Here is a 25,600-nt window from a genome sequence, read left to right as displayed (position 1 = left end):
ACTTTGAATAACTTTGTGTACAAATTGTGCTATAAATCAACTTGCCTTGCCTTGCCTAGAGACAAAACTACCAATAAAATACAGAAATATGTAAAAAGTGACCAATGAAGCGCTTTGTGTTGCATTTATGTATGAAAAGTGCTCTATAAATGAAGTTTGTTGTTGTTGTTGTTGGAGAGGCCTGAGGATTTTTTAAAAGGTAAATTACGATGGTTGACAATATCATTTTCATTCATTTAATATTTCTAGGTATTTTTATAACACAAGAATCATACAATTTGGAGAAGATTGTGAGTTTATGGTGAATTTTAAAACTATAGAGACAAAGTTACAAATAAAATACAAAAAATATGGAAAAAAAAACGTTTTCAAGGCACGTTATACATTCATAAGGGATGTACCGAATTGTGAATGGAATTTCATGTTCACATTTTTTACCGTTGTAAAACTGATCACATATTAATGGGCAGAGAACCAAATAATACAGCAACAGATAAAGGTGCACTATGTAACTTTTCTAGTGGAAGGTGACAACAGCAGCTCATGCTCATGGAGCTGTCATTGCTTTTACCTAGAATGTCCTACAATAAGGTATTAAATTTATCTTTTTCCATTGTGACAAACAGATTACAATATCAGACCAACTTACAAATCAGATCTGTGGAGAGGCAACCCCGCTCAGAGTAAGAATGGATTTTTTCTCAATTTATTTTCGCAACAAAATACCTGAATAAGTGGACAACAAATGGACAGATTATGCAAAAACATTCCCATTGGAGACAAGCAAGTGGTGCACCCCCATAAGAAAGGTTATGATACATTTTATTCTATTCTGTAAGCCAAAGTGCATGTTTTCTGAGAGTATGGTTAAAATGTCAGTGTTCAAAAACTGTGTGGTGTCTTCATTCAAAAGGGGAAGGGAAAGCAGCATAATTTCAAGTCCTTATTAACATATACACAGAATATACGATAAACAATGTAGGGATGGGCCATATGGCAATGAAAACCGTATTGTGATCTGTGTTAGTATGATATTTTGGTGTGAACTCCCAGAAAAAGCAGGTAGTTGTAGTTAAACTCGCAATTTTTTGGTACAGTATCCTTCTCTTCTTCTCAATCTTTTGCATCCTTCACAAATATTTAATCTGGTCCCAGTTATTTTGAGTTGTATTGGAAGAATGTTGAAAAATGTAAGCAAAATAATAATGTAACTGAATAAAAAAATGCATAGAAATGAGCAGGCACGTCGACAGTAATTTGAGGCCACGGGGCAAGAAGCCTCACATGGGCACAGTCTACTGCCCTGGAAATGAGAAATGTCCTCCTTGGTCTTTGGTTCTAGACCCAGGCCTGCCAGCCCGGGAACAGACGGCTCAGGTTCTTTGGGTCCATGGCTTGTTGGATGAGCAGGTTGACTTGTCCGCCCACACTGAGCACTGTGCCTTCTTCCACCCCCTTCAGCTTCTCCTGGAGCCTCAGCAGCACCCGCTCAGCCACTTTGTTGAAGCTTTGACTGTCACTGAAAAAAGTAAAAAAAAATTATATTAAATGGAGAATCACCAATTGATAAAATGCCTATAGTTTAAAGGTGCTAGTATCTCTGCCTGGAATGCTCCACAGTATCACATTTAACAGCTCTACCTTACATTTATTCAATTACAGGTGATTTTACAACTCAAAAATACCTAGAAAAACAGGCATTCTGACTGTGAGCGGGGTTGACTCGCCACAGATCTGACCTGTAACTTGGTCTGGTTTGGTCTTCATGATGATAGAAAGGTTTAATGTCATACCGTGAAATATTCCGGAAAAGCATTTGACAGACCCTGCACCAGAAAAGTTACACAATGCACGTTTAAAGTTAAAACTAGAGGACCAGAATAAGGCTAATTATATAGGCCAAGCTGCGCGAAATTGTGTTGAACATTTTCTTTATCAGGACAAATAAACAAAAGTGAAATATTTTATCGCTTCAGAAAGTGGTGCCATTATTCAACACCAAAACTGTGACACTAAACCATAATATTAAAATGATAAAATAATGATAAAGATTCAACATTTGCGGATCAGAAGTTTGAATACCGATTTCAAACAATACATTTCCCATAAAGTTACAAAGGCCCTGCTCTCCAGCTGAAATTATGACATTAGCAATTACCAGGAAGTGATCGCAACTTATTTTACAAGTTAAACATGACATACTAGAGGTCTGATAAACGTTGTCGGGAACATTCAATATGAGTTTCTTTTGTTTCTTTATTTCGAACTATGTCACGAGAAAACAAATAGAAAGTGGCCCAGAGATTAACGCAATCTGTACTATTTAAGACTAAGATTGACTAAGATTGACAAATGAAGATCATTGCTCAAAATGGAGTGGAAAAAAGACAGATTTTTTGAATCCACTCCAGTGTCAGAAAAAAACATTAAAACAAAATAAAGAAGAGTGACTGGAAATAATTCAGAGAAGTTTCAAATACCTTTAAACATGGATCAGAAAAGAAACTTGTACCTGGATTTGCGGTGGTTGTCCAGCTCATCTGCTCCCATAGTGGAGCTGAGAGTTGCGTTGAGCTCCTGCTGCTCATCGTGCTGGAGGTAGAAAGCTTTCAGCGGGCTCATGGTCCAATCAAACAACGGGTCGTACAACAGCACCTGAATGAGACGGTATTGGTGGTTTTCAGATACTAGAATGTGATTTTGTCATACTCTCAGATAGGGGATAAGAGACAGTTTTTTCCTATTGACACATTGTACTTAATCATAAAATATCCAAAAAGTAAATACACACATGTGAGACCTGATCGTGTCTATTAGTGACAGACCCAACAACTCACTGTATTACAACAAAAATCTGGATTTTATCTAGGGTTGGGCGGTATCCAAATTTTGATACTGTTAAACCTTCTCAGGATTTTACCGGGGTATATGGTATTACTGTATAACCAAAATGTTTTAGTATGACACCACTATATGGTCTATGCCTATGACCTGTAAACTTATAACCTCTGAAAAGTTTCACATGAACCATCTCCAACGCGATACATGCACAGAACAGACTCACCGTCAACTGCACATCCTCTGTCACAGAAAGAACACTCATATTCCACTGAGTCGTGTCCTTTAGTCCAACAGAAGCTGAACCGCATCAGCGCACAAGGAAAGAGCTGTTTATATCAGCGCTTTATAGTTTATGGAAATGAGCCATGTGGTTTTAAGTTTCGTTCCCGTAAAACATAAACAAATGTGCACCTGAAGCCAAAATGATGCCAAATTGCAGAAGAACTAGTATTTTTTTGGGACCAACTCACTTGCGGCCGGACTTGCCATCTTGTCTTGGTCTCCCTTATGAGCGTCACGTGACAATAGAACGAAACTAAATCGAACGTCATTCTCCCCACGCAGTTTTAAAGACGGTAATGAAACTGAGACCGTTACTACTGTTTGATACCGTGGGATATTGTAATACCATATGAGTGCCCAACCCTAATTTTAACAATTTCATTTTTAGCTGCCCCCCATCTGATGTCATCTAAAAGTCAGCAATACAAGCTTTAAAAGACATTGCAAATGGTGAATCAGAAGATGCTGCCACTGATATCTTTCTTACCTCTACAATAGTCAGTAAAGCCTCTTGAGAGCTCCTCATCACCTCCATGGTCTTTTCACAACACCTATCCACAACCAGACAGGTTATTTTACATACAGTATAATATAAACGTAATACAATCAAATATATTTGGTTCCTTAGAGACCTTCTAAAAACTCCTTCCACACCAGTGATGCCCATGCCGTCCACGATGTCTCTAGACAGCCTGAATGGGACCGTCTCTGGGGTGGGGAGGATTTTCCCCTGCTCAAAGGCAACACCTGCACACACAAAATAATACAAGGGCCAATTACTACATTCACCTTACAACAAAGAAGAGAACTGCATTTAAAAATAGTAATATCCTGCCACAGTTATTCCCGCCACTACCTACTGCCTCTTGGCCAGGTTGTCATTGTAAACAAGAAGGTGTTCTCAACTGACTTACCTGGTAAAATATTGAATGAATAAATAAATAAATAATCCAGTGGAAAAGTAAAATAAAAGATGTGTATCACAGCAAATAACTGCAAGGTTACAAATGAAGACTTATTCATAGACAAATGGCTTTCAATCCAAGTCTATGTTTCAAATAAATGACTTCTTTTATCTTTTATAAACATATTTTTGTGTGAGTTTATTGGGAATATTATGAATAGTAAATGAGGAAAATTTATGAGAAGACAATATGTACGGCTGTATCTACACTGTAACTTTATTTCATTTTTATTTAATTTTTACTGTTGTTTTATAACTACATTTGGCTTGCATGTAAAACAAAAATAAAATAAAAACAGTAATATAACCATGAATAAGAGCATATTTGTACACTAAAAAGTGCCACCTTTACCTAAATCAATGTGCACCAATTCAGCAGTTTGCTCGTCAACGAGGATGTTCTGAATGTGTCTGTCTCCAAGGCCCACAATATATCCAACTGTACAAACAATCACAGACAATATTTACCACGATATAACAGTCACTCATTGTCCTCACATGTAAATAATTCATAAGGTCTAATGTAAAAGAAAGATCATTATGTTAAATTAGAAAAAGGGGGTGGGATTAAATAAGTTTTTCCTCTTTCCACTCCTTTTTGAGGGAATTTTTTGTTGTTGTTCTTGTTTCTGTTGTTATGATTTCACTAATGTCAATATGGATAATACTATGTTCCATATGAGAAAGCACTGTTTTTGTTTACATCCGGCTTTTCCACACGTGTACAGTGGCTGGTAGGCATAAAGTCAGTGGGGCTGCTCGTTTGTGTTGACAGTTGCGTTGCGTATGTCTGTCATGACATAACTCGTCTTATTTTGAAGTAGGTTTTGCATTAATTGTTTTGACGTGACTTCATCATCTTACTCTGTCACTGAATGTTGAGGATCAAAAACGTGAAAAGCTGAACTCGCTGATAACTGTTGATCATGTTGTACTGTTATATGACAATTGTTGATGTTGAACACCAATAACTGTTGATGATGTTGATGTTGACTTGTTGATATGGCCGCTTTTTATCAAAATGGCTGCTGCCCTGGATGTGACTTCATCGTGTTTTCTCATATTGTAAAATAAAGCAAAATGCTTACTTACCCAAAATAAATAGATAAATAATTACATTTAACTAGGCACATTTGCATTATGAACATGATTTTAGATTATGTCACTGTCACCTATAGAGGAAGTAGCCACACTGCGAGTATAGGCCAGCCGCTTCTCCATCCACACAGCAGGGTCCAGAAACTTCTCCATGCAGAAATACCGAAAGACAGGCCTGAAGTTCCGGCACACCTCTAGGTAGGCCTGGAGTTTCTCATCAAATGCCAACTTATGAGCATCCTACAAAAAAATCAAGCTTAAGTTTAATTCTATAGCACACAGCAGTTGGTTTTCAGCAGTTCTGTGAACCCTCACAAACATAAAAGACAATTCTAAATATACTCTATATACACACGTTTCCACTTTTCTGACTTTTTGTAATGTATTTTATTAAACAATCATTAACGTGTAGTCTAACAAATAAGATTTTCTGCAATTATTATCATATATTTTAAAATCTCATACCATCATTTTCCTGCGGCAGGCCAGGTTGGTCCAGTCTTGAGGTCGATAACGTTTGTGGGCTCCTTCTTTGGGGTCAGCCAGAAAATCCCCAATAGGAACTGTACCCGAGCACCACTCTAACACCCCACTGCGCTGAGAGAAAGGCACCACCTTCAAGACAAAAAAAAAATCTGTTACTATAGGCCAGGATTTTAAAAGGATTTTATCTTCTGGGTTTCAGAATCTATCACAGCATTCTATAGGACAAAATAAATAGGTAGTTAGTTTTACTTATTGATTTAATGGATGAGTGATTTACATGACATTTTATTGGCATGTACACCATTTATAACATCAACCTGTCCACAGACTGAAATAGGAAATTAGCGATGCTATAACCTATAACAAGCATATAACCTCTTTGTGCAGGTCAATGTTTTTATGTGCAATTACCCTGATAAATAAATAAACAAATAATACAAATGGGGGGGCAGCCTAAATTTATATTCTTAAAATGCAGCCTTTTCTCTTCTGTTGTAATCCAGTGATTTTTTGGGTCTAGTCACTAGAAATGGTCAGGTTCCACATTTGTGCATTTGCCTTTTAGATATTTCAGGGCGAAGTACAATAAACTATAGGGAAATCTAGCTCTTGCCCCCATCTGGGAGTATAACATATCACATCCTAGAATCTGAAAACCACCAACAGCCTTTTTAGTAGCTTGTGCAGTCTTAAAGTCAAACCTTGTATCGTCTGATGTTGAGTTTTCGTTTCCGAGTGTCTGTGTTGCGTTGCAGAAGCATGGAGCACATGCTAAAGACCTGCTGCATCACAGCGTCTTGGCGCAGATCATCCTGACCCTGAAACAATAAAAAAACAAAATTATGTATTCATGTATTCTACAATCATTTGGGGCACATGTGAAACCTCAGCATTAATTCTGACAATTACAACGCAGCAAAAAAGTTCAATAATACTGTTTAAGCATGTTGACAAACAAAAGTGAAATTAGTTCCTTACCATAATGTTTTTTAACATGGAAGACATGTTTACAGATTTTCATAAATGATACACACTTCATTCGTTAACATTTTCTATCACCATATTTCAACCTTTATTTGGCTGATAATGTATTTAAAAAGTTGATCCCTCAATGGTCCAGGCAGGTTCCATAGTGGTCCAGGGGCGTATACTTGTCTATGTGCTCTTACACTTGTTCTGATACACCTGAAGATCATTCTAAAACTAGACAGGGAAAGGCTCATTTCTGTTCCATGAATGTGACTTTTTTAGTATCGATACCTGCTCAAATGACCTAGTTGTGACTTTAGTTTTAGTATCAATTAGTATCTGATTTTCGACACATTTGACAACACTACTAAGGCACCATGTAACTACACTGAAATAGGTTTTAATGACACTTTACAATGTTATCACTTGTTATCACAAACAAATATGCAGCTCTTTTCATCACGACTGCTCAGAGTGGTCTGAGAGTGAATTATTAGCCTTTAAGTGGCTGAAAAAAGTTTTCCAAAACACATTATACAAATCACACCCAGAAGAATGTTCTTTTCACAAACGGTGTAAAGAACAGTGGAAATTCAACAAACTTCTATTTGTTTCCATTACAAAAACAGGATTAATCATTACCAACAAGCCAAAAGAAGTGGAAAAGAACGGAGGACTCTGAGGCCACAATACTGCTGATATGTCACTAGCCAACCTCAGCAAAGAAATATGTGTTCAACTGTGCATAAGAAATGAAAAATATTAAGAAATTATGTAATGTTATGACACACTTACTTTGACTAACTGCCTTCTGCTCTTGCCATCGGACCCCACACAGTCAATGATCTTGGGCAAGTTGACTCCTCCTGCCAGGTGATAGTGTGGAAGAAAACCGTTGATGGTGATTATGTCATCATAGCGTCCAGATGGGTCAACCTAAAAAGACATAATATCATAATACCTTAGTTAGAAGCCAAAAATAATTCTGCATACAATGACAGCAAAATGACACTGCCTCTATGATTTGAAATATCCTGTTGATATTTTAACACAGTCCTAATTGTTTTGATTTTACTATCCCCGTCATATTTTAACCTTCCTATTTTAAAAACTATATATATATAAAGCAAATCATCTAAGCCCACCAATCTCTAAAAAAATGACAAAGAGAGAAAGTCATTAAAAATTTGAAAGGAGTTAAAACCTTCAAAAAAACCAAAGTTTAGAACAACAACAATTGATAAATGTGTTTCAATCACAGGTGTCAGCCTATGAAACTGTCTAAATGAAAAAATAAAAAGCTTCAAACTCTATTCAAGTGTTTAAAAAAGAAATATGATAGGCTAAAAAAATATGACATGGCAGAGTAACTGTCCTTTTGTATTAATTAATAAGTACTTGATATTGTGTGTGTTACGTAAATAAGTTGCTTATAAATGTATCTGCTACAGTTTATACATTAGGTTGGAACAGTTAATGTTTTTTGTGTGAAAAATGGACAAATATTACAAGTCTACAAGAGTCAAAGGCTGAACATTTATTGATTTCAGCCCACCAAACTAAACTAGCACCATGAACCAAGTGACTAACAAGGCCTGCACAGTGATGTATCAGGTTTTTTTGCTATAAGAAAATTGCAGTATTATCAGTAACACAGCTGTAATAATTATTTCACATGATCTCAAATCTCTTTTACCTTTATCTCCATTGTTGGGATTGCAACATCATCTAAATGTTTAATTTGCATGATGGGTTGGTCAGCAGGAATGGGAATAGCTCCTAAACACAAACAAAAAAGGACAAGGCTCGTGTGGATTAAAGACAACATTCATATTTTGATGTTGAATAACAGGGATGTAATAATAATCGTCAAAAGTCTCGCAATAGCGTGGGTCATCACAATATAAAGAACAAGTATCTTTGCTTAAATTCATTGTTATGGTGAAGCATCAACTAAAAAACTACATAGACCATGGTTTGCTCCATTTCAGCACGACAACATGAAGAAATTATGTTATTAAACACTTTTAAATCTTAGTTCTTTGGGTTATGACAGAACCAAAAAGGAAAAAGTAGCATATTCACAATTCCGGTGGTATGTCGAAATCAGTATCATACAGTGAATATTTATATAGTGAAAATAGTGAGAAAATTACAAAAATTTTTGTATACTTTTTTCCATCTTGTGTCGGCTGGCATCCATGTAAGCCAGAGTGATGTAGGCGTCACACAGGCGCTCGATGCCCTGGACCATGTGGGCTCTTTTCTTTCTGATGTCGCTGATGATTTTGAGCGCAACATTTGAACGCTCCTGTGTCAGAAAATAGACGAGACAATACTTTTTTTTGTGTAATCTTAATGTTTTATCACCAGTTGATAAAACAAAACATGAAATGACTAATTGATAAGTCTTCAAACGTTTTTGCGTGAAGACGATTTTGCAGCTCATTCAAAAAGTGACAGAAAAGAAATCACATCTCACCAGGTCAAACTGTGAGGGTTGGCGTGGAGTGGTCTTAGTTAAGCGAGATTTGCAAAAGTTCTCATCCTTGTTGGCGTTTACCAGAGCAAAGATAATGAAGAGTGTGTGATGAGGGTGCTCCAGTGACGAGCGGCAAATGAGCTGTAAATACGACAAAAGAAAGTTAATAGGACATGCACATTAGAATTAGTAAATGTCCATGATGAAGCTTTACCTCATTGAGAACATCATGAAAGCCCACATCCTCACTGATGGCGGAGGTGATTCTGGTCCCCATCCGAGCAGCCAGCTGATACATGAGAGGCAAAAACTTGTACGAGGGAATTTTCTTTACCCCTTTCTGGAATACATATAGATATAATGGGTTAGTAAGTTTAGTCGAATAAAGTTCATTTGGTCTTCTGACAAGGATTTTTTTTTTCATCATGTGACCACTCTGAGGAAGCCTGGTAGTATACAGTCAAAACTGTCAGGTATGAAAACAAACTCTTGGTCTGAAACATGGATTAAAAAGGTTTTCAGTCCCCATTTAATTCTAAAAGAGTAGCGACATCTAAATGTGATCAGATTCGCTGTTACTGGAGTGTTCATGGTGCGAGGGAAGCTGTGACTGAGAAATGAGATATACATTTATAAACTTTTTGTACTTTTACACTTCACTGTTTGCATTTAATTAATTTTTTTTGTTTTTTATTGCTTAAAGTTTTATTGCTAAAAATTCTACATGAAGGTTTTCTTAAACAGACATTTCCAAATCAGAAACAATGATTGAGAAGAATTGGAGGAGTTGTGTGAGTTGGCTCAATATGAAACCATATTTTTACTTTTTCCAAGTTTGAAACATATAAATACATATTTGCCTCATACTGATCGATTTAATTAGTGCCATTTAACACAAAAGTGAGTAAATTTTCTTCCTCCAAAGTCTGAACTCCTAACCACAAACTTTTCTTGTCAGAGAACTGGCTGTAGGCCTTTTGATTAAAAATACCTGAGATGATCATTAACAATTAGAAATTATTTGATTAAAATTAGATTACATGCACAGACCTACTTCTTTTTATTATTTTGACTGTCAGTAAAATAAAATACTTTTAACTTGATTAAATACCATAGTAAATACCACACCATAGTGAAATGAATAAAGTAAGTGCTAGTGACCTTCATCATGTCATTCACATCCTTGTGGTCTGCGTTCTCGAGCCAGAGCGAGGCCAGTCTGAAGACCCAGGTGTCGTGCTCCTCTCCCTGCTCCAAACACTGGATGTAGTTCTCCACAGCTTTACACAGGAAGCGCTGTCTGTCTGTCTGCAGGTTAGACAGCGCCTTCTGATCCAGCTCCAGCTCTCTCTGGACCTTTATTGTGTACCTTTTAGGAGTGTAAGAAAAAATAGATTTAGTGATATATCGTGATACTTCATTATGTGATTCTTGTATCGATTCAAAATGCGTCTGGATCGTTTTTTTAAGGTCATGTTTTTCATGAAAAATCCATAAATTTCATTAACTGTTCTTGTGATTTAAAAATTCAATAAACTGTATATATTTATTTTTTTCTCATGACGGTGTACTTGACCATAATATTTTACGTAATTATTGATAAATCACAATATGGTCCTGTGTTTTTGGGGTGTATCGTCATATCAGATAATTGAAAAGCCATGTAAACAATTTCATATCATGTGTGATCCGATTATTGCAGATTTAGACAAGGTATATAATCCAATCTAAAGTGGCAAAAATGACAAATGACAAAAATTATTCTAATTATCAGATTTTTACAAGTTATGGAAATTTGTTCAGCAGTGTTTTGAATAGTTTCACTCCCCCCAGAAGGACACTCAGTCTCAAAATCATTAATATCATATTTGCACTGTTCTCCTTACCACCTCTTGTACAGTATATAGTTGAGATATTTTTATTACTTATTTCTGTTTCATTACATTTTTACTTGAACATGTACATTTATATGATTATGCCTTATTTGACACCAGTATCTTCTTTTTTAGGTACTCATTTAGAATGTATTACATTTTTTCTCTTTGTTATTATAATATATTGTGATGTGTGAGCTACTGGGTCCAAATAATTTTGCTTGTGGAAAATGTTTGTCTGAGTCTAAGTTTAAGAAACACAAAGAACCATCTTAAATTGTGAGATGAGGCCTGTCGACAGAAATTTGGGGGCCCGGGGCAAGAAGACTCACATGTGCCCCCCACTAAAATAATTTCATAAGCAGATATTCTAATTCTGGGCCCCTAAAACCCTGGAGCCCGGGACAACAACAACAGACCCCTTTGTCCCCCCCCGTCGACTCCCCTGCGCAGAGTGCACCATTCTACACAAACCTATTAGTTGTGACTTTGCGCTCTTTCATCAACTCCACCTCCTCTTTGGCTTTCTCCAGCAGCGCCTGCTTGTTCTCAAACTCAGAGGAGTTCATGTATTTGTCAATGCTCTGGTATTGTGCGTCAGAAAATCGAGCCAGAGATAGAAAGGCCTCTGTCCTTTGACTCTGCAGCCATGAGTCTTGTGCTTCAGATCCACCCTCAATGACCTCCACAGCCTGGAAAACACCACACACAAGACTCAGGATAAAAGATATTCATGAAACTATCAATAGAATAAATCAAATGAGCTTTCTAGAATAGAAAAAATATAAGGGCATGTTTTTACCCTTTCTAGGTACTTCTCCAGTATAACTCCGGGACTTTCCAGACAGGTTTCAGCCAGCCAGTTGCCACACAGCCTCAGAGATTCAGTGTAGACCGGGACAAGTGCAGGGTTAAAATCCACCTTCAAAATAAAAGTCATAATAACATTGTTACTAGGAGAAAAGCTTTTGCTGTTTGTTATAGTACTGTAATATTCTCCAAATATGTGAGCATGTCTGACCTTCTCCTCTAAGTGCTGTATCATCTTTCTCAGCAGACCCAGAGCCAGCTCCTGCTCTCCTTTGGCCCAAAACACCTGGGCCTCCTCCAGCTGCCATGATGATACACAGTTTGATGGCCCCGGATACACCACTACTGTGTTGTTTCATTTGAAAAACTGCTCGCTCTGCTAACTATAAAAATATTAAAAATGATTTGTTTGTCCACAATAACATGATAGAGATGAGGATCATAAACTCCACCTGTGTGTTTCCAGCCCTCCGGGCGAGTCGGCACAGCTCCATGAGGTGGTCCGTGAGCACAGAGTTGAGATACTGGATACTGTCCGGGTCCTCCAGTCGTGACAGCAGAGTCTGCTGGGCCACAGAGCGCACGGCCAGTATGGGCTCCACTAAAGAGAAGTCACTGTCCACTAACAGCTGCAGGTGCTGCTGCCACTGGCTGTAGGACTCCCTCAGAGTTCTGTCTGAGAAGGGCCTGGGAAAAGAAAATCATCATTCTTAAAGTAATCAAGTATTCATCCTCTATTAAAGGATGTTTCTCTCACCTGGAGAACAGGCACTTTACACCCTCCAGTTCCCCGATGGTTTGCAGATTCCTAAGAGTTGGATATAAAGAAGACACAGCTTCTAGACTGCCTCTGCACAACTCCTCCACCTCTGTTCCTCTGTGGAAAAACACCAGGTTCACAGGGACCATTTAAATGATTTTCTTGTAAAATCATCCAACAAAACCAACAATATACTACCTTGCATCTTTTATGCTTTCATCGAATACTGAGAATTCCTTGTCTCTCAAGGTCTGTAAGGTACCGTACACAAACTCGTGGAAGCCAGGTTTGGTTTTGTCACTCCTAGAGAAAAATAGAAAACTTTATGTAACACATACTGTGTGTGTTCATGTGTGATGTATTAATATACTGGTTTACTGACCTCTCTGAAATGTCAGCGTCCCACTGAGTGTTCCTCCAAGCAGCCTGAAAACGCAGCTCTCTGAGCTCTGCTCCCCACTCCAGCCCTTCACTTTCCAGGCCCCTCATGTAGGTGGACAGAATACTGCTCAGACCAAAGTTCTGCAGCCCCTGCAGGCCACATAGACTATTAAATACTGAATAATGAAGAGCATTTGTGTTTACCATTAATAGACTGCAGTAAAATAACATTTACCTGCACAATGCCCACTTGTCTGATGACCTCAGGCAGAGAAGAGTGAAGATCATACGATGTCAAGGCCTTACCCCACAAGGCCTCGTGCTCATATGTTCGAATCCTACAGACACAATAAATAACAAGGTATTTATCATGAAATTAGGATTGTTTATTCAAAATGATAAAATAATAATGAGTTATTCATGTTATGTGTTGTTATTTGTAATTTGTTATACAACTTAGTTCACATTTTCTTTATGTGTATGAACTAATACTTGAGCTTTTATTATACAATGTAATTAACATTTTAAGTCAAACTAGACAATAATTTGCCTTTGTTTACCTTACCTGGTCAAAGGGCTGGTCATGGTCTCCCCTCCACAGCCATACAGACTGTCAGGCTCTCCAATGCTGCGGTACACTTCAATCAGCAGATCCTAAAACATTTACAGTGTTATACATTTCAGCATTTACTGGACATATTACAATACATATGTCTGCAGACAGACTTACTTGTAAGCTGATATTTGTGTCTTCCATGCTCTTTTCAGTCAGGCTAGAGATGGTCAAATTCTGACTACTGTCTTCGAAGTTGATTCTACGTGTTGCTTTGGGTCTGGTTCTACAGAGACAAAAATAGAAAAAAACATATGTTTGTGTCTCGCTGTTGTGTGTGTGTTATTAAAAGAGAATGAATAAATAATAATTACTTCTTATTATCTTCCAAGTTAGCCTTGATTTTATCTACATAGATCTCTGTGTAGAGAAGAGCAGTGAAGTGAGCTGAGCAGGACTGTGCTGCTTTGGCCACCTCCAGGTAGTTCAGGTCCAGCCAGAAGTTTGAGTGACAAATTGTGCCACAGGAGTTACTAAAGGAAATACACAAATGTGATTTCAAATGCTTTGGTCCGGGAGAATCAAACGCTTAAATACATTTTACACATTCCAGATTACCCATCTGACAGAGGTCTTGGTTGATGTCTCAGATAGTCAATGACTGATAACATTGTACGAAGAGAGGCTTTGTCATAGAAGCCTGGACTTACAACATCAGACACTAAAAAGAAATCCAACAGAAGATTTAATTACAACAAAATCTTGCCTTTTGATTGATGTAACAAGCACGTTTAGAATCTCTTACCAGGGCTAGAGCTGACAGGTGTAGTAGAGCTGCTCGATCCTGGGGCGCTTTTGGAGAAAAAGTTGAAAAAGTCTTGAATGCAAGGGGATAGAAGTGCCCTCCATGAATCACCTGGATCATCCTGCAGCACCGAGTGGACAAAAAGAGGTAACAACTTCTGACAGCAGGACACCTTCACCTGGGAAAAATAAACAAGAGTCACAAACTATTAAGTTTACTTCAAATCATTGGTAGTTAGGGTCATTTCATTCAAGAAATAATAATAATATATAATTTTAATTATATGCACACCAGGCAAAGTGGTCTTGTCAGTAACAGTGCTTCATTCCTGACTGCTCCACTGTCCAGAAGAGCAGTGCACAGAGATTTGAGCCAGGCTTTGTGACCTCCTGCCTGAGGAATCCAAAACTCCGGATTCTGTAGCTTCTCTCGAGCATCTTTACATTGTTCTGTACTCACATCCACAGCCTAAAAAGAGAGAAACATTTTAACAAGGGCAGAGGCAGGACTCCCCTGAAAAGTCCAAATCTTGGCAGGGCCATCCAGATTAAATAATAAATAAATACACCTGTTATGCAAAATAAAGTTTTTACCCATGTCATTATGATATACTAAGATTTGTAATTTGATTTGTTCATTAATGTTTGAGTAATCCTAAGGTGTCCTGACCTGGGACTGAACTTTCATCCACTTTCATCTATCCTCTATCCCTTTCTACTGCTTTGTACTAATTTTCGATTATTTAAAAAAATTTAACTCCAGGTTATACACAGAAATGTCTTGGAGTCGGTAAAAAAACCACTACAAAAAGCCGTGTTTCTCAGTTCTGCAGTTTTGAACAAGAATGTATTTGTCCCATTCCTGTTAATAAATATTTATGTTTATAATCAACAAATGAAAAACTATAGCACACATAGACAATTTATTACCAAATAACCACTGCAAAAAAGCAAAAATATATCTTCTTAAAAAAAATTTCATATCTTTTATATGATGTATTAACAAATAAACCACATACGTCCATTTTGGTCTTTCGAAAGGGGTTGAGGTAGGCTAACATTGGGTCTCTGTTGTCCTTGTATTCCTCCCAGAAGTCCAAACCACACTGAGATGACAAAATGTTTTTTGCACACTGGGCTGATGCCTGTCTCACCTCAATGCTGTAACAAAACAAATATAAAGTTAGAATGAAGCCTTGGGAATACCAGGAAATCTGATAGTAAGGCTGGAGTACCGTTGGTCAGTGAGGGTATCATTGATGCAGTTGAGGATAATGTAGATACACTGAGAATCAGAGGAGCTGAAGTCAGATGCAGCTTTATACAGTGGATCTCTGCCATGAAGCAACGCTGTGGTAGAAAATTCAACAGGGCCCAATTCTCCAAGACAGCTCCCGGCAGCAACTGTGTTTAAAAAAAAATACAACAGTGTAAGTGATTATGTAAAAATGATTTTACAATTAAATTATATGTAATGTTGTACCAAGAATGTCTGTTCCTTCAGGGTGATTCATTGCCAGTTTACAAAGGTTAAGAAGTGAGAGGACCAACTTCACCAAGACGCTATCTGCGGGGTCAGCTACAGAAAAGAACAATGTTTACAAAATACATTCAAACTCAAAATGTTCAGTAGCCTTTTGAACAATACTTGGCGTACATTGACATTCTTTGAGGAGCTCTTTCAGTTGTGCCTTGTTGACATGTAGCTGCCTGGCCAGATCCTTCAGACCCTCCAACCTGGTCAGAGGTAAAGACTCACACGGCGTCACTGACAAGAAATGTGCAATCTCCTGGAAGAGTGGAATAAGTTTGAGATACAAGATATGACGACATACTGACCAATTTGCCACATCGTATTGGCTGAATAATATTTTATATATTTAACCTGTCTTAGTGTAAAGGTCCCAGTGTTGTATTTGAGCTTCTGTTGTACCGCCCTCAGCTCCCGGAACTCTGGGAGGTCAGGAAAAGGATCCAGCTTGCAGATCGCTCCTTTCAACATCTGCATATTGTTAATCACTAAAACCCGTAATAGTCTGAGAACCTACAACAAAAAAGTGCACCATTTAGAAATCATAAAAATAGAAACAATGTGACCACACCACATACAACCAGGATCATTTACCTGTTGAGAAATTGCAGGTTGGGCAGTTACTTGGGCTGTAAGAGTCCCAACAATGACTTGGAGGTGGCAGTCTAGTGCATCGTCACAGAACTGAAGAGAAGCTTTACAAACTGAAGTCAGAAGGTCGCAGCACAGAGCCAGGCTGCGTCCGGACACCTCATCACACTGCCCTGGCCTAAAGACAAACAATAATTTACTTTGATATTTGAGAAAGTGCTTTTGTATTCCCATTTGTGGTGTAAAATTATGAAATACATAACTTGAGCACTGAGCTAAAAAGTCAAACATAATACATTATAAGGATACTTGGAAGGATGAAAGTGTCAAGTACATAAATTACTGTGTTGTTTCATGAACTCATGTTATTATTTCTATATTCAAATACAGATTTTTTTTCTTTCTTATAACATATATTTTGTTAACTTATATGTAAATACACTTTAGGGTAGTATTCTATAAGAAACTTCATCCTACTCCTTTTGAGCATGGATTCAATAGCATATTATGAGTTATTTATCCCATTTTTATCTCTTTTCCACAATCAATGTTATGAATTGAATGTTTCCTTATATATTTTTAATTGATGCTCAAATAAATAAATAAACTGTGTTGATTATGTCTGTGTAATCCCTTAGAAATCTGTTACCTGGACAAAAGGAACACATTTTCTTGCTATTTTTCTGGCTACTTATTTAGAATTTATTATTATTTTTTTAATTTTTACTCTTTGTTATTGTAATTTCCCTTGTGGATAAATAAAGTTGTTTAAGTTTACTCCACTTTTGTCCAATCAACAGAATTTAATTTTCCTTTGTGATTTGCATAGATTATTATTAAATTTAGCTTGTTCTTGAGTACAATAATAGTAAAATACTCACGGGCTGTTCAGGTGATGTATAAGTGTGTAGATGATGTCTCTGAGCACAAAGGCCCAGGCTCCTCCCAGTCCGTCCTTCACCTCCTTCAGCAGCAAATTCACAAATAAGTGGTACATCATCAGGATGCGGTGGCGTTCATAGTTATTGGTCGTCTCAGCAGCTCTTTCACACACGCACAGCAATATCCTTTGGATTGAACTCTGTAAGGACATACAATAATTCTATTACTTCTACATTCTTATTGTAATATTATATCGGTAATGGTCATAGCTCACAGGGTTTTTGGACAAAATGGTCACCAAGGATTTATGGTTTGCACTGTGGCACTTGCTAAGGTAATCCAGGGTTGCTCGAATGACATGAGAACTGAAGTATGGAGGGTTTGGTACAGGATCGAGCTCCCTGAAAACAAAAAACAATTGTCCACATTTACAAAATGTAAATAAAACTTACAGAACAGTGAGACAAAACATCCTTACCCAGTGAAGTTTTTCAGATCACCTCTGTCTGCATCAGCATCACTTCCTTCATATAAAGTCATTAGAAGTTCTACCACAATATTGGCCAGATTACTGTGAATTAGGTTGTCAATTTGCTGAATAATAAAAGCATACAGTATGGGTAAGCTTCAGTTGTTCTTCAAATAGACTTTCCACCATATACGTATCTAACAAACCAACTACCTGTTTGCCCAGACAGTTGGGTTCCTTGAGCAGGTCGTACACTCTGTGGGCCTTCTCCCTCTGCTCGGTCACCTGAGAATCTTGACCAGAAGGTGCAAAGTATGGCAGGATGTTAACCATGATCTTTGGGAAGCAGTCAGCTAGCAGATCTCTCCAGTCCTTGTCCAGGTATCTGCTGATCGACTTCACCTGCTCAAAGTCATCCAAGAAGACCAGGTGGGGTACCAACACAGGATAGCAGCAGCTTTATGGAAACATGAGAAATAATTATTTCAGACTCCACAAATTATATCATACAGGCAGACATAGAAGATTATCTGACTTGTAAAATTCTTTGACAGTGTTATGATCCAGAAGGGTGCTGGGAAATGATCCCAAAGTGTAGCGATCATCTGACAGTCGCAGTGCTAGCCACTCTGCAACCAAATAATGCAGATGAGAGGTGACCATTGTTTTCACATTTTTGTAGCCCAATACTTTGGACACGGTGCACAACATCTGTAAAAGAAAAAGTAGGCAAAAGGTAGAAGAAATATAATAATTATTGTAGTATGAGTAGCTACATTTAGAACTTGCCACTCCCATACCATTTTAATTAGTTGTTCTTCAATATCATTCTCTTTGTACGACTGCAACAAAGCAAACAAGGCCTGTTTTTCACATACTGGACTACAGCACAGCACTGAGGACAGAGTTTTTAAGAGAGCAGCTTTACGATTAAACATTTCATCTGGTTTTTCCTCTGGAGAAATGCGTCTCTGTAGATAATAAACATGAACGAACATCAATGTTAGAGCTAAACACCAAATGTCTCTAAACATTATACAATCTACCTGGAGCCTCATGGCCTCTTGAGCCTTTAGATAAAGGTTTTCAAATGCTTCCTGCTGATTTTTCAGTGGTAACATTTTTCGATTAATTTGTCTTGTGTCCACAAATAACCTGTTCAAAAGATAATATTGTAACTGCAAGAGCTACATACCAATCCTTAACATTAAGTTTGCTGTATAATGTACCTTTCCACTGACAGTGCCACTAGCATCCGGACTTGGTGATGTGAATCTGCCAGGTGAGATGGAAGAATGACAGATACTGGATGCTCCTCCTCTTTAACACTCAGAATGGCCCATTTGCAGTGTGGATCAGCCTAAAAAAATTGTAATAAAAAATTATAACTTACAATAAGAATTTTTTATACTGGGAAAGTTAGTTGCTTTTGACTAAACCTTATGAATCTCACCTCTAAGAGCGCAATGAGGCACCTGACCAAAGCTGTGCGTACAGTGGCCATGCATTTCCCAGTTTGACTCAGGAAACTAAAAAAAAAACTTATTTATGTAACTTAATGTTTTCAAAGAATGCCATGCTTTAATATAAATCTCGTGCCCAGAAAATGTGTGCTCACCAAAACCCAGCCACCACTTGTAGTAAAGATCCATGAACGTGTTTCATCTCTTCTGGCGTGTACTGAGTTCTGCCTAAAGTTTTTATTGTGGGCAGTAAAGCCAAGAGAACTGCAGCACAGATCTCTTGGTCCTGGCGATAGATTGAGCACAGGTCTCTAAAACAGGACAAGTCCACATGGTAATGGATGGATGTGTTGCTGTGGTATTACTAAATAACATATATTTCCAGGAACAGCCTTGACTACTTACGCCAGAGGGCAGAGCAGAGAATCAAACTCCTCTGGTGTTAAGGAGTCCTCAGCAGGAAGCTTTTTTAAAAGGACAAGGTACTAAAAAGACACACATTGTTATCCAGCAGCTCGATTATTATATCTACATTTACATAAGCTGTCACATACCATGTGAAGGTACAGTGGCTTAGTAAAGTCAATATGCTCGAGAAGCAGCAGCAGCCTGCGCCGCACCTCCTGAGGTTTAAAGAGCAGCCCATGGACAGGAGGCACAGAGGCACACGCACACAGGAACTCCAGGATGGGGAGAAGAGCCTGGTCCTGAAGAGTCAAGCTGTCATCTGCTAATGGACATTTTGCACCTAAATTGTGAATTAACCATCAAGTTAGGGCATTAAACAATACTACAGTTTAAGATATTGCAGTTTCCAAAACATTTTCCTAAGCAGTTTGAACTGTACTCTATGTGCATACACAAGGAATATTGCACTACAGTTACAGGGTTTCTAACTTTTGAATTACCTGGCCCTGTGGAGTTGTCTGCATCTCCCTTTGGTCCATGACTGCCATTAGAGCTGGTGTGAGGACTCTCTTCATCCTCAAATAAGTCTGTGTCGTCTCCATGTTGGATTCTGGTTATATTAAATTCATCTTCCATGGGATCATCTTCCTCCACAACACTGACCCTCTTGGACACACTGCTCAGCTGTGAGACAACAGTGTAATGTTTGCTATAAGCCTGAGAGATGTCTTATTTGTGATAGTTTATTACTTACCAACAATTTACAGAGCTCAGTGAGCTCACTCAGGAGACCCCCAGGCACTCCCATCATGAACAGACTCAAAGAACTAGAAAAGACATTATTCTAAAGAAAAACAAAAAACACATACTTATGGCAAGGACAAAAAAGCATGACTACATCACCTGCGTAAGTAAGTACCTTATTCTTCCTTTTGGCAGATGCAGCACAAAGCTTCATGACAGATATCAGTGTAGTCATGGTTCCTTCTTCTGCCAATTTCACCTTCACACTGGAAATAAAACCACTGAAGTCCTGTGCAACAGCCTGAAAAAATAATATAGTTCTAAACAATTAATATATAAAGTAAAAATACACACATTGACTAATTTAGTTCTAATTCTGCAGTGTACCTTTGCTTTGTGGAAAAGCGGAGAGCGACATGCATCTTCTTCTGTCAAAAAACCAGTGGCAACATAAGCAGATAAAACACTGGTCAGCAGACTGAAGCATCGCACCAGACACTCTGGAGGGGTGGATGGGGACTACAGAGGGAAAATGAACAGTTTAACTTATAATACATCTTATCAGCAGGGTCATATGTTCACCTACATCTGGTGAGTAGCAGTTGAGCAGATTGTCAGCCACGAAAAGTAAGGATTTGTCCAACCCAGCTCTAGGACCAGCAAGAGCAGTGAATTGACAGGGAGGTTTTCCCTTTTGCTTTTCCCCAATAAGTCTCTGTTTTTCCAAGTGAACGCTGCTAAAGCTAAACTGCATAAAGAGCAGCTCGATTTCATTCTTAATTTGTGCATCTGGTTGTAAAGGATCCTGGTTCACAGCACTAAAATATAAGAGAAAAATGAGAAATGTTTCTATTTATTAAATATATATATAGTTATTTTATAATTTTGCCTTACCTCTCTACTTCATCACAACTGAGAAGAAACCTGAGTCCTGCTCTAGTGTCTTTAAAGGTTAAAGACACAAGGATACTTGCAATAAGATGGTCAGGGAAGTCTCTGTACATGAAACAATTTAGAGGTGAAAATACAAATAGCATGTATCAATATATGTCCACATATTCTTTTTTTTAACTTTGTGCATACCTGCAGATGATGGGGTGAGGCTTAGAATTGTCCTCAAGTTCATCACTCTGGTCACTCATTAGAAGCCATTCAGTGATGGTGTCCTTCAGGTTTGAGGATTCGGATCCGTCCATCAGCCCTACACTGGCCCACCCTCGGCCCCCAGGAAAGAGTTTAGGGACAGGCCAAGTCATCAGGGCCTGAGCCAAACACAGGGCTGCACTCCTGTGCACAGATGCAAAATTAAGTTAAAATCCTGCAAACCTATTTTAAACTTAATGTCATACAATCTCAGTCACTCACCATGAAGGTTTACAAGCTGAAGCAGAGAAGAGTTTCCAGAGCTCTCTGTCCATGTTTATCAGTTCTCCACGGACAATGGATGCGAGCAAATCTAGACTTGGTTCCTCTGTATGGGGTGAACTGACTCCCCGGAGGCTCAGAGACCAAACTTTACACCAGAGTCTGTTCAGCTCTGTCCTGTACATGTGAAATCTGCTGGGGTCTTTGGCCTGACAGCAGGCCACTTCTTTCAAACAGCGGAGCACATACAGCCCCCTCTCTCCTTTTCGCTGCTCAACCAGCAGCTGGTACAGCACTGACAGCAAAGGGACAAGCTCCTGAGCAGGTACCATTGATGGGTATTTGTAAATGAGCAGTGTAGTAATCTGCAGCCTGAGAGGCCAGAGGGAAAATAGTGTAAGTAGTTGATATTTACAAAAGCAGAAACTAATAAATATGTGTAATTTAATCAATGAAGTAGAAAACTAAAAATGATCTTTCCTACCATGGTATAACATCAAAATCCCTCTGCTGAGGCTGCAGGTGGTCCCGGAGAACCTCCCAGCTTAGTTCTACGCGACGTCTTTTGCTAGCTGCTCCATGACTGGGACTTCCCATTTGTGTGGCTCTAAACGAGGCTTGTGTCACCTCCATAGACTGGACTTCATTCTCCTCGCTGAAAAGCTACAGAGCGCACAGATCAAACAAGGGGGTACAAAGAAACTAATAAAAACTAAATGTTCTTAAGTCTGTTTTCTGACCAAGTGACTTATATCCGCTGTAAGTTGTACTAGACTGTCTTTGAGTGCAATGCTTCTGGTTCCTGTGTGGTATTTTCCTCTGCTGCCAATATCACTGATCTCTCGGACCAAAGTATCATACATGCTGTACAACAGACTGTGCCACCTTGTCCAGTCCTCAGCATGGGCACCTAAAATGGAAAATATATACTTTATTATCGCTAATCAAACCATTTAAATGATGTTGTAAAATAGTAACTACAATGAACATGCTGACTGACCAGTATCCTGTGTCCTGGCACCTTTGGGATGGTGAACACAGATTTGTAATTGACAGAACTCCACAATCTCCTCTTTGAGATGGGCACTGGGTCTCATATCTGCCCAGATAAACAGTAGAGGGGGCAAAAGGTCCTCTCCCAGGCGGCAAACTCTCATTCGGGAGTTCATTGAAGCAGATTTCAAAAAAATGTTTAAAGCTGAAACTAGGTGTTCTATAACAGTCAAGTGCTTCTCTTGCCTTGAATTAAAAAAATAGAATATAGAATAATAGTTAAGGAGAGTGTGTGCATTTGTTGGGCAAAGTAATACAATGTTTATCTTTACCTTGCATTCTGAAGTGCTTTGGAAAAAAATGAAAACAGGATGCTGCCAACCCCATCTGTCTGCATGCAGCACCCCTGGACTACAGTGTGAATGACCCTACTAACTAAAACACGGTTGATGGACTTGGATGAAGTAGTAAACAAACCACAGTAAAACTCCAGAATACCTGAGGATCACAAAACAAGTCAGTATAAGTACACTGAATTAATTTGTTTAGAGAAAGGGAACTTTTTTTATGCAACAGATTTGACATTTTCAGTGTTTTGATGATTAACTTTGCAGAAGTAGTGGTTAACATTAGTTAGGCTTTATTTTTTTATTGAACCGTATCGAATCGATTTGAAATATATTGTATTGAATCGAAAGTTCACTGTATTGAGATATGTATCGTATCGTGGCCTGTGTATCAAAGTATGTATCGTATCGGAAAATTCTTAATGATACCCAACCCTATTTGTGATATATGAGCTACTGTGTCTACATAATTTTCCTTATGGGTCAATAAGGTTTGTCTAAGTCTAAGTCTAAGGCTAAGAATGTCTACACAGAGTATGTTTTTATTCACTCACTGTGCCACTGCTGGGGAGTGATGTCACACAAGTATTTTCGGACAGAGAGTATGTCCTTAACCAAGAGGCTACTGTAGTCTTCACCATAAACCGAACAGCTGTATGAACACTGAAGCACGTCCATTACATGTTTTAAGAGCTCACTGCACTTTAGCCGGGGCCCACCTGTAAAACAATAAGATCAATAATATGGTTGTTATTAGGGATGGGACGACACACTATTTCCACAAGATGAGACAAAATATGAGATTGGGTCCATCAGAAAGAGACAGTACAAGAAGATTATAACATAATTCCTAATATATACATTTCATGAATCAGTTTCCAATTTTAACCTCACAAATTTGTATTTATTTGATTCATATTTTTATTTCCATTGTAGTACTGCTTTTTGGAACTGTTAAAGAGATGTAACTCACCAACATGTAACCCTTTTTGTCCAATCTAAATGTAAACACAAAAGATAATTTTTCTCTTGTGTGTGCAATCTTGTGGCTTTTGTCTCACGAGATCTTGTGGCACGAGATCTTGTACCATCCCTAGTTGTTATTATTATACTATTCATTTGTTATGACATGAAGTGAATAATAGATTTATGGACAACTCACGCTTGTTTGCATAGCGTATGAAGAACTTAATCAAACTACACATCTCAGCCATCTTCTTTTTGCGAGTTGCCAGTGTTGAGGAGGCGACATTGGCTTTGCTTGACTGTATGCTCTCTGTTTCTCTCTGGACATAGCGCTGGAGAAATCTGTTTAAGAGATAAGAAGAATAAGAGTTTCTTCCAACATTTATAGCATTCATATTAAGCCCAAATGGAATAGTGTTGTGGATAAGATCACCTGAAAACAGCATCCCATGTTAGCTGCTTGGAGGCTTTATTTTTAGCTCCAGATGTACGATCCAGCTCCTGCACAGTGTCTGGGGAACGGAGAAGTCTTCTAAAGCGCTCAGCTTCTTTCTGTAGGGGTCGACAAAATAAATATCGATGTTACTTTCATCAGTTATCCGCTGGGTTTCAGTTCAGAATGAGAAATTAGAAGCGTAAAACTAAATATTTTATCTTCTATAACACTATGTCCTGTCAATAATCATATCATTGTTGCACTTCCTATGACCTCTTGTATAAAGCTGAGATTTTATATTTTATTCTTATCTTTCGGTTTTATTTTGGCTTGTAGTGACATTTACATAATTATGCCTTATTTGACACCTGTCTCTACCTATCTTTTTTACTTATTTAGAATTTGTTATTGCCACTTATATTTATACTCTTTGTTATTATATTATATTGTGATGTGTGAGCTACAGTGTCCAAATAATTTCTCTTGTGGATTAGTAAAGTTTGTCTAAGTCTATATTCTGAATGAGAAAATGTCCTAAATGAAAGTCGAAACCCATGAATACCTAGACTGATTATGTGTTCCTGGAATATTTTACAACAACAAAATAAAAGTACTTTTCTTTCTGTAGCTTTGTCACTCTCCAGGCCTCTGCAGCAAACCAGGAGATCATGAAGTGCCAGACTCATTGTGCAGAGCTTTATGGAAAATAGGAGACAAGAGTGAACACAAACAAAGAAACTATTACACTACATAAAGCAACACCGATTATCTAAGAAACAGAAACTTAACTAAGGCAGTCCATGCGGTTTGGTAAAGATTTAAACGTAGACAGCCGCACTACTGACCTTTTTGGTCTCTCTGAAACTCCTGATACCCAAATCTGTTGCATGTATGTCTGTATGCTTTAAGGTTCACAGCTGGGATGGTGAAGTAGGGTCCATTATGCTGCTTTCCCCTTGACAAGTTCGCATGTTTACGTGCGCAGTCAAACCATGCACACACGTAAAAGCAGCACAGGAAATTCCCGCCCCAGACATCATTCACCACTGGGCAGCGCCATCACTTCCTTTCCATATGGATACGGCAACGTGTTCATTCACT

At 38.2% G+C, this 25,600-nt stretch overlaps 1 protein-coding gene across 1 annotated transcript; it reads right to left on the bottom strand.

The window, feature by feature from the left end:
* Nucleotides 1-222: 222 nt before the first annotated feature.
* On the bottom strand, nucleotides 223-25,521 carry atm (ATM serine/threonine kinase). Its single transcript, XM_055166949.1, is given in 64 exon segments — nucleotides 223-1,519; nucleotides 2,513-2,655; nucleotides 3,611-3,674; nucleotides 3,756-3,870; nucleotides 4,440-4,526; nucleotides 5,260-5,425; nucleotides 5,651-5,800; nucleotides 6,373-6,489; nucleotides 7,436-7,576; nucleotides 8,337-8,419; nucleotides 8,813-8,951; nucleotides 9,123-9,263; nucleotides 9,337-9,462; nucleotides 10,284-10,491; nucleotides 11,471-11,688; nucleotides 11,799-11,918; nucleotides 12,018-12,123; nucleotides 12,125-12,189; nucleotides 12,259-12,493; nucleotides 12,564-12,683; nucleotides 12,765-12,869; nucleotides 12,949-13,097; nucleotides 13,183-13,285; nucleotides 13,513-13,601; nucleotides 13,678-13,786; nucleotides 13,875-14,033; nucleotides 14,119-14,221; nucleotides 14,306-14,483; nucleotides 14,597-14,773; nucleotides 15,324-15,465; nucleotides 15,540-15,708; nucleotides 15,788-15,883; nucleotides 15,962-16,094; nucleotides 16,190-16,348; nucleotides 16,430-16,604; nucleotides 17,308-17,507; nucleotides 17,583-17,709; nucleotides 17,787-17,902; nucleotides 17,991-18,234; nucleotides 18,313-18,488; nucleotides 18,578-18,748; nucleotides 18,824-18,932; nucleotides 19,007-19,137; nucleotides 19,231-19,306; nucleotides 19,396-19,551; nucleotides 19,646-19,725; nucleotides 19,795-19,988; nucleotides 20,149-20,332; nucleotides 20,403-20,492; nucleotides 20,568-20,693; nucleotides 20,780-20,911; nucleotides 20,979-21,210; nucleotides 21,287-21,388; nucleotides 21,476-21,679; nucleotides 21,758-22,129; nucleotides 22,242-22,420; nucleotides 22,498-22,667; nucleotides 22,758-22,996; nucleotides 23,083-23,248; nucleotides 23,652-23,816; nucleotides 24,260-24,405; nucleotides 24,497-24,615; nucleotides 25,114-25,194; nucleotides 25,345-25,521. Coding segments are annotated over 63 exon segments (9,249 nt in total). The 5' UTR covers nucleotides 25,186-25,194; nucleotides 25,345-25,521; the 3' UTR covers nucleotides 223-1,338.
* Nucleotides 25,522-25,600: the final 79 nt, after the last annotated feature.

Source organism: Boleophthalmus pectinirostris, unplaced genomic scaffold (genome assembly GCF_026225935.1).
Source record: "Boleophthalmus pectinirostris isolate CB_2022bp ecotype Guang Dong unplaced genomic scaffold, ASM2622593v1 HiC_scaffold_9, whole genome shotgun sequence".
NCBI classification, from domain to species: domain Eukaryota; kingdom Metazoa; phylum Chordata; class Actinopteri; order Gobiiformes; family Gobiidae; genus Boleophthalmus; species Boleophthalmus pectinirostris.
The sequence above is the reverse complement of the archived record's forward strand: the minus strand, read 5'-3'. Positions and strand labels throughout refer to the sequence as shown.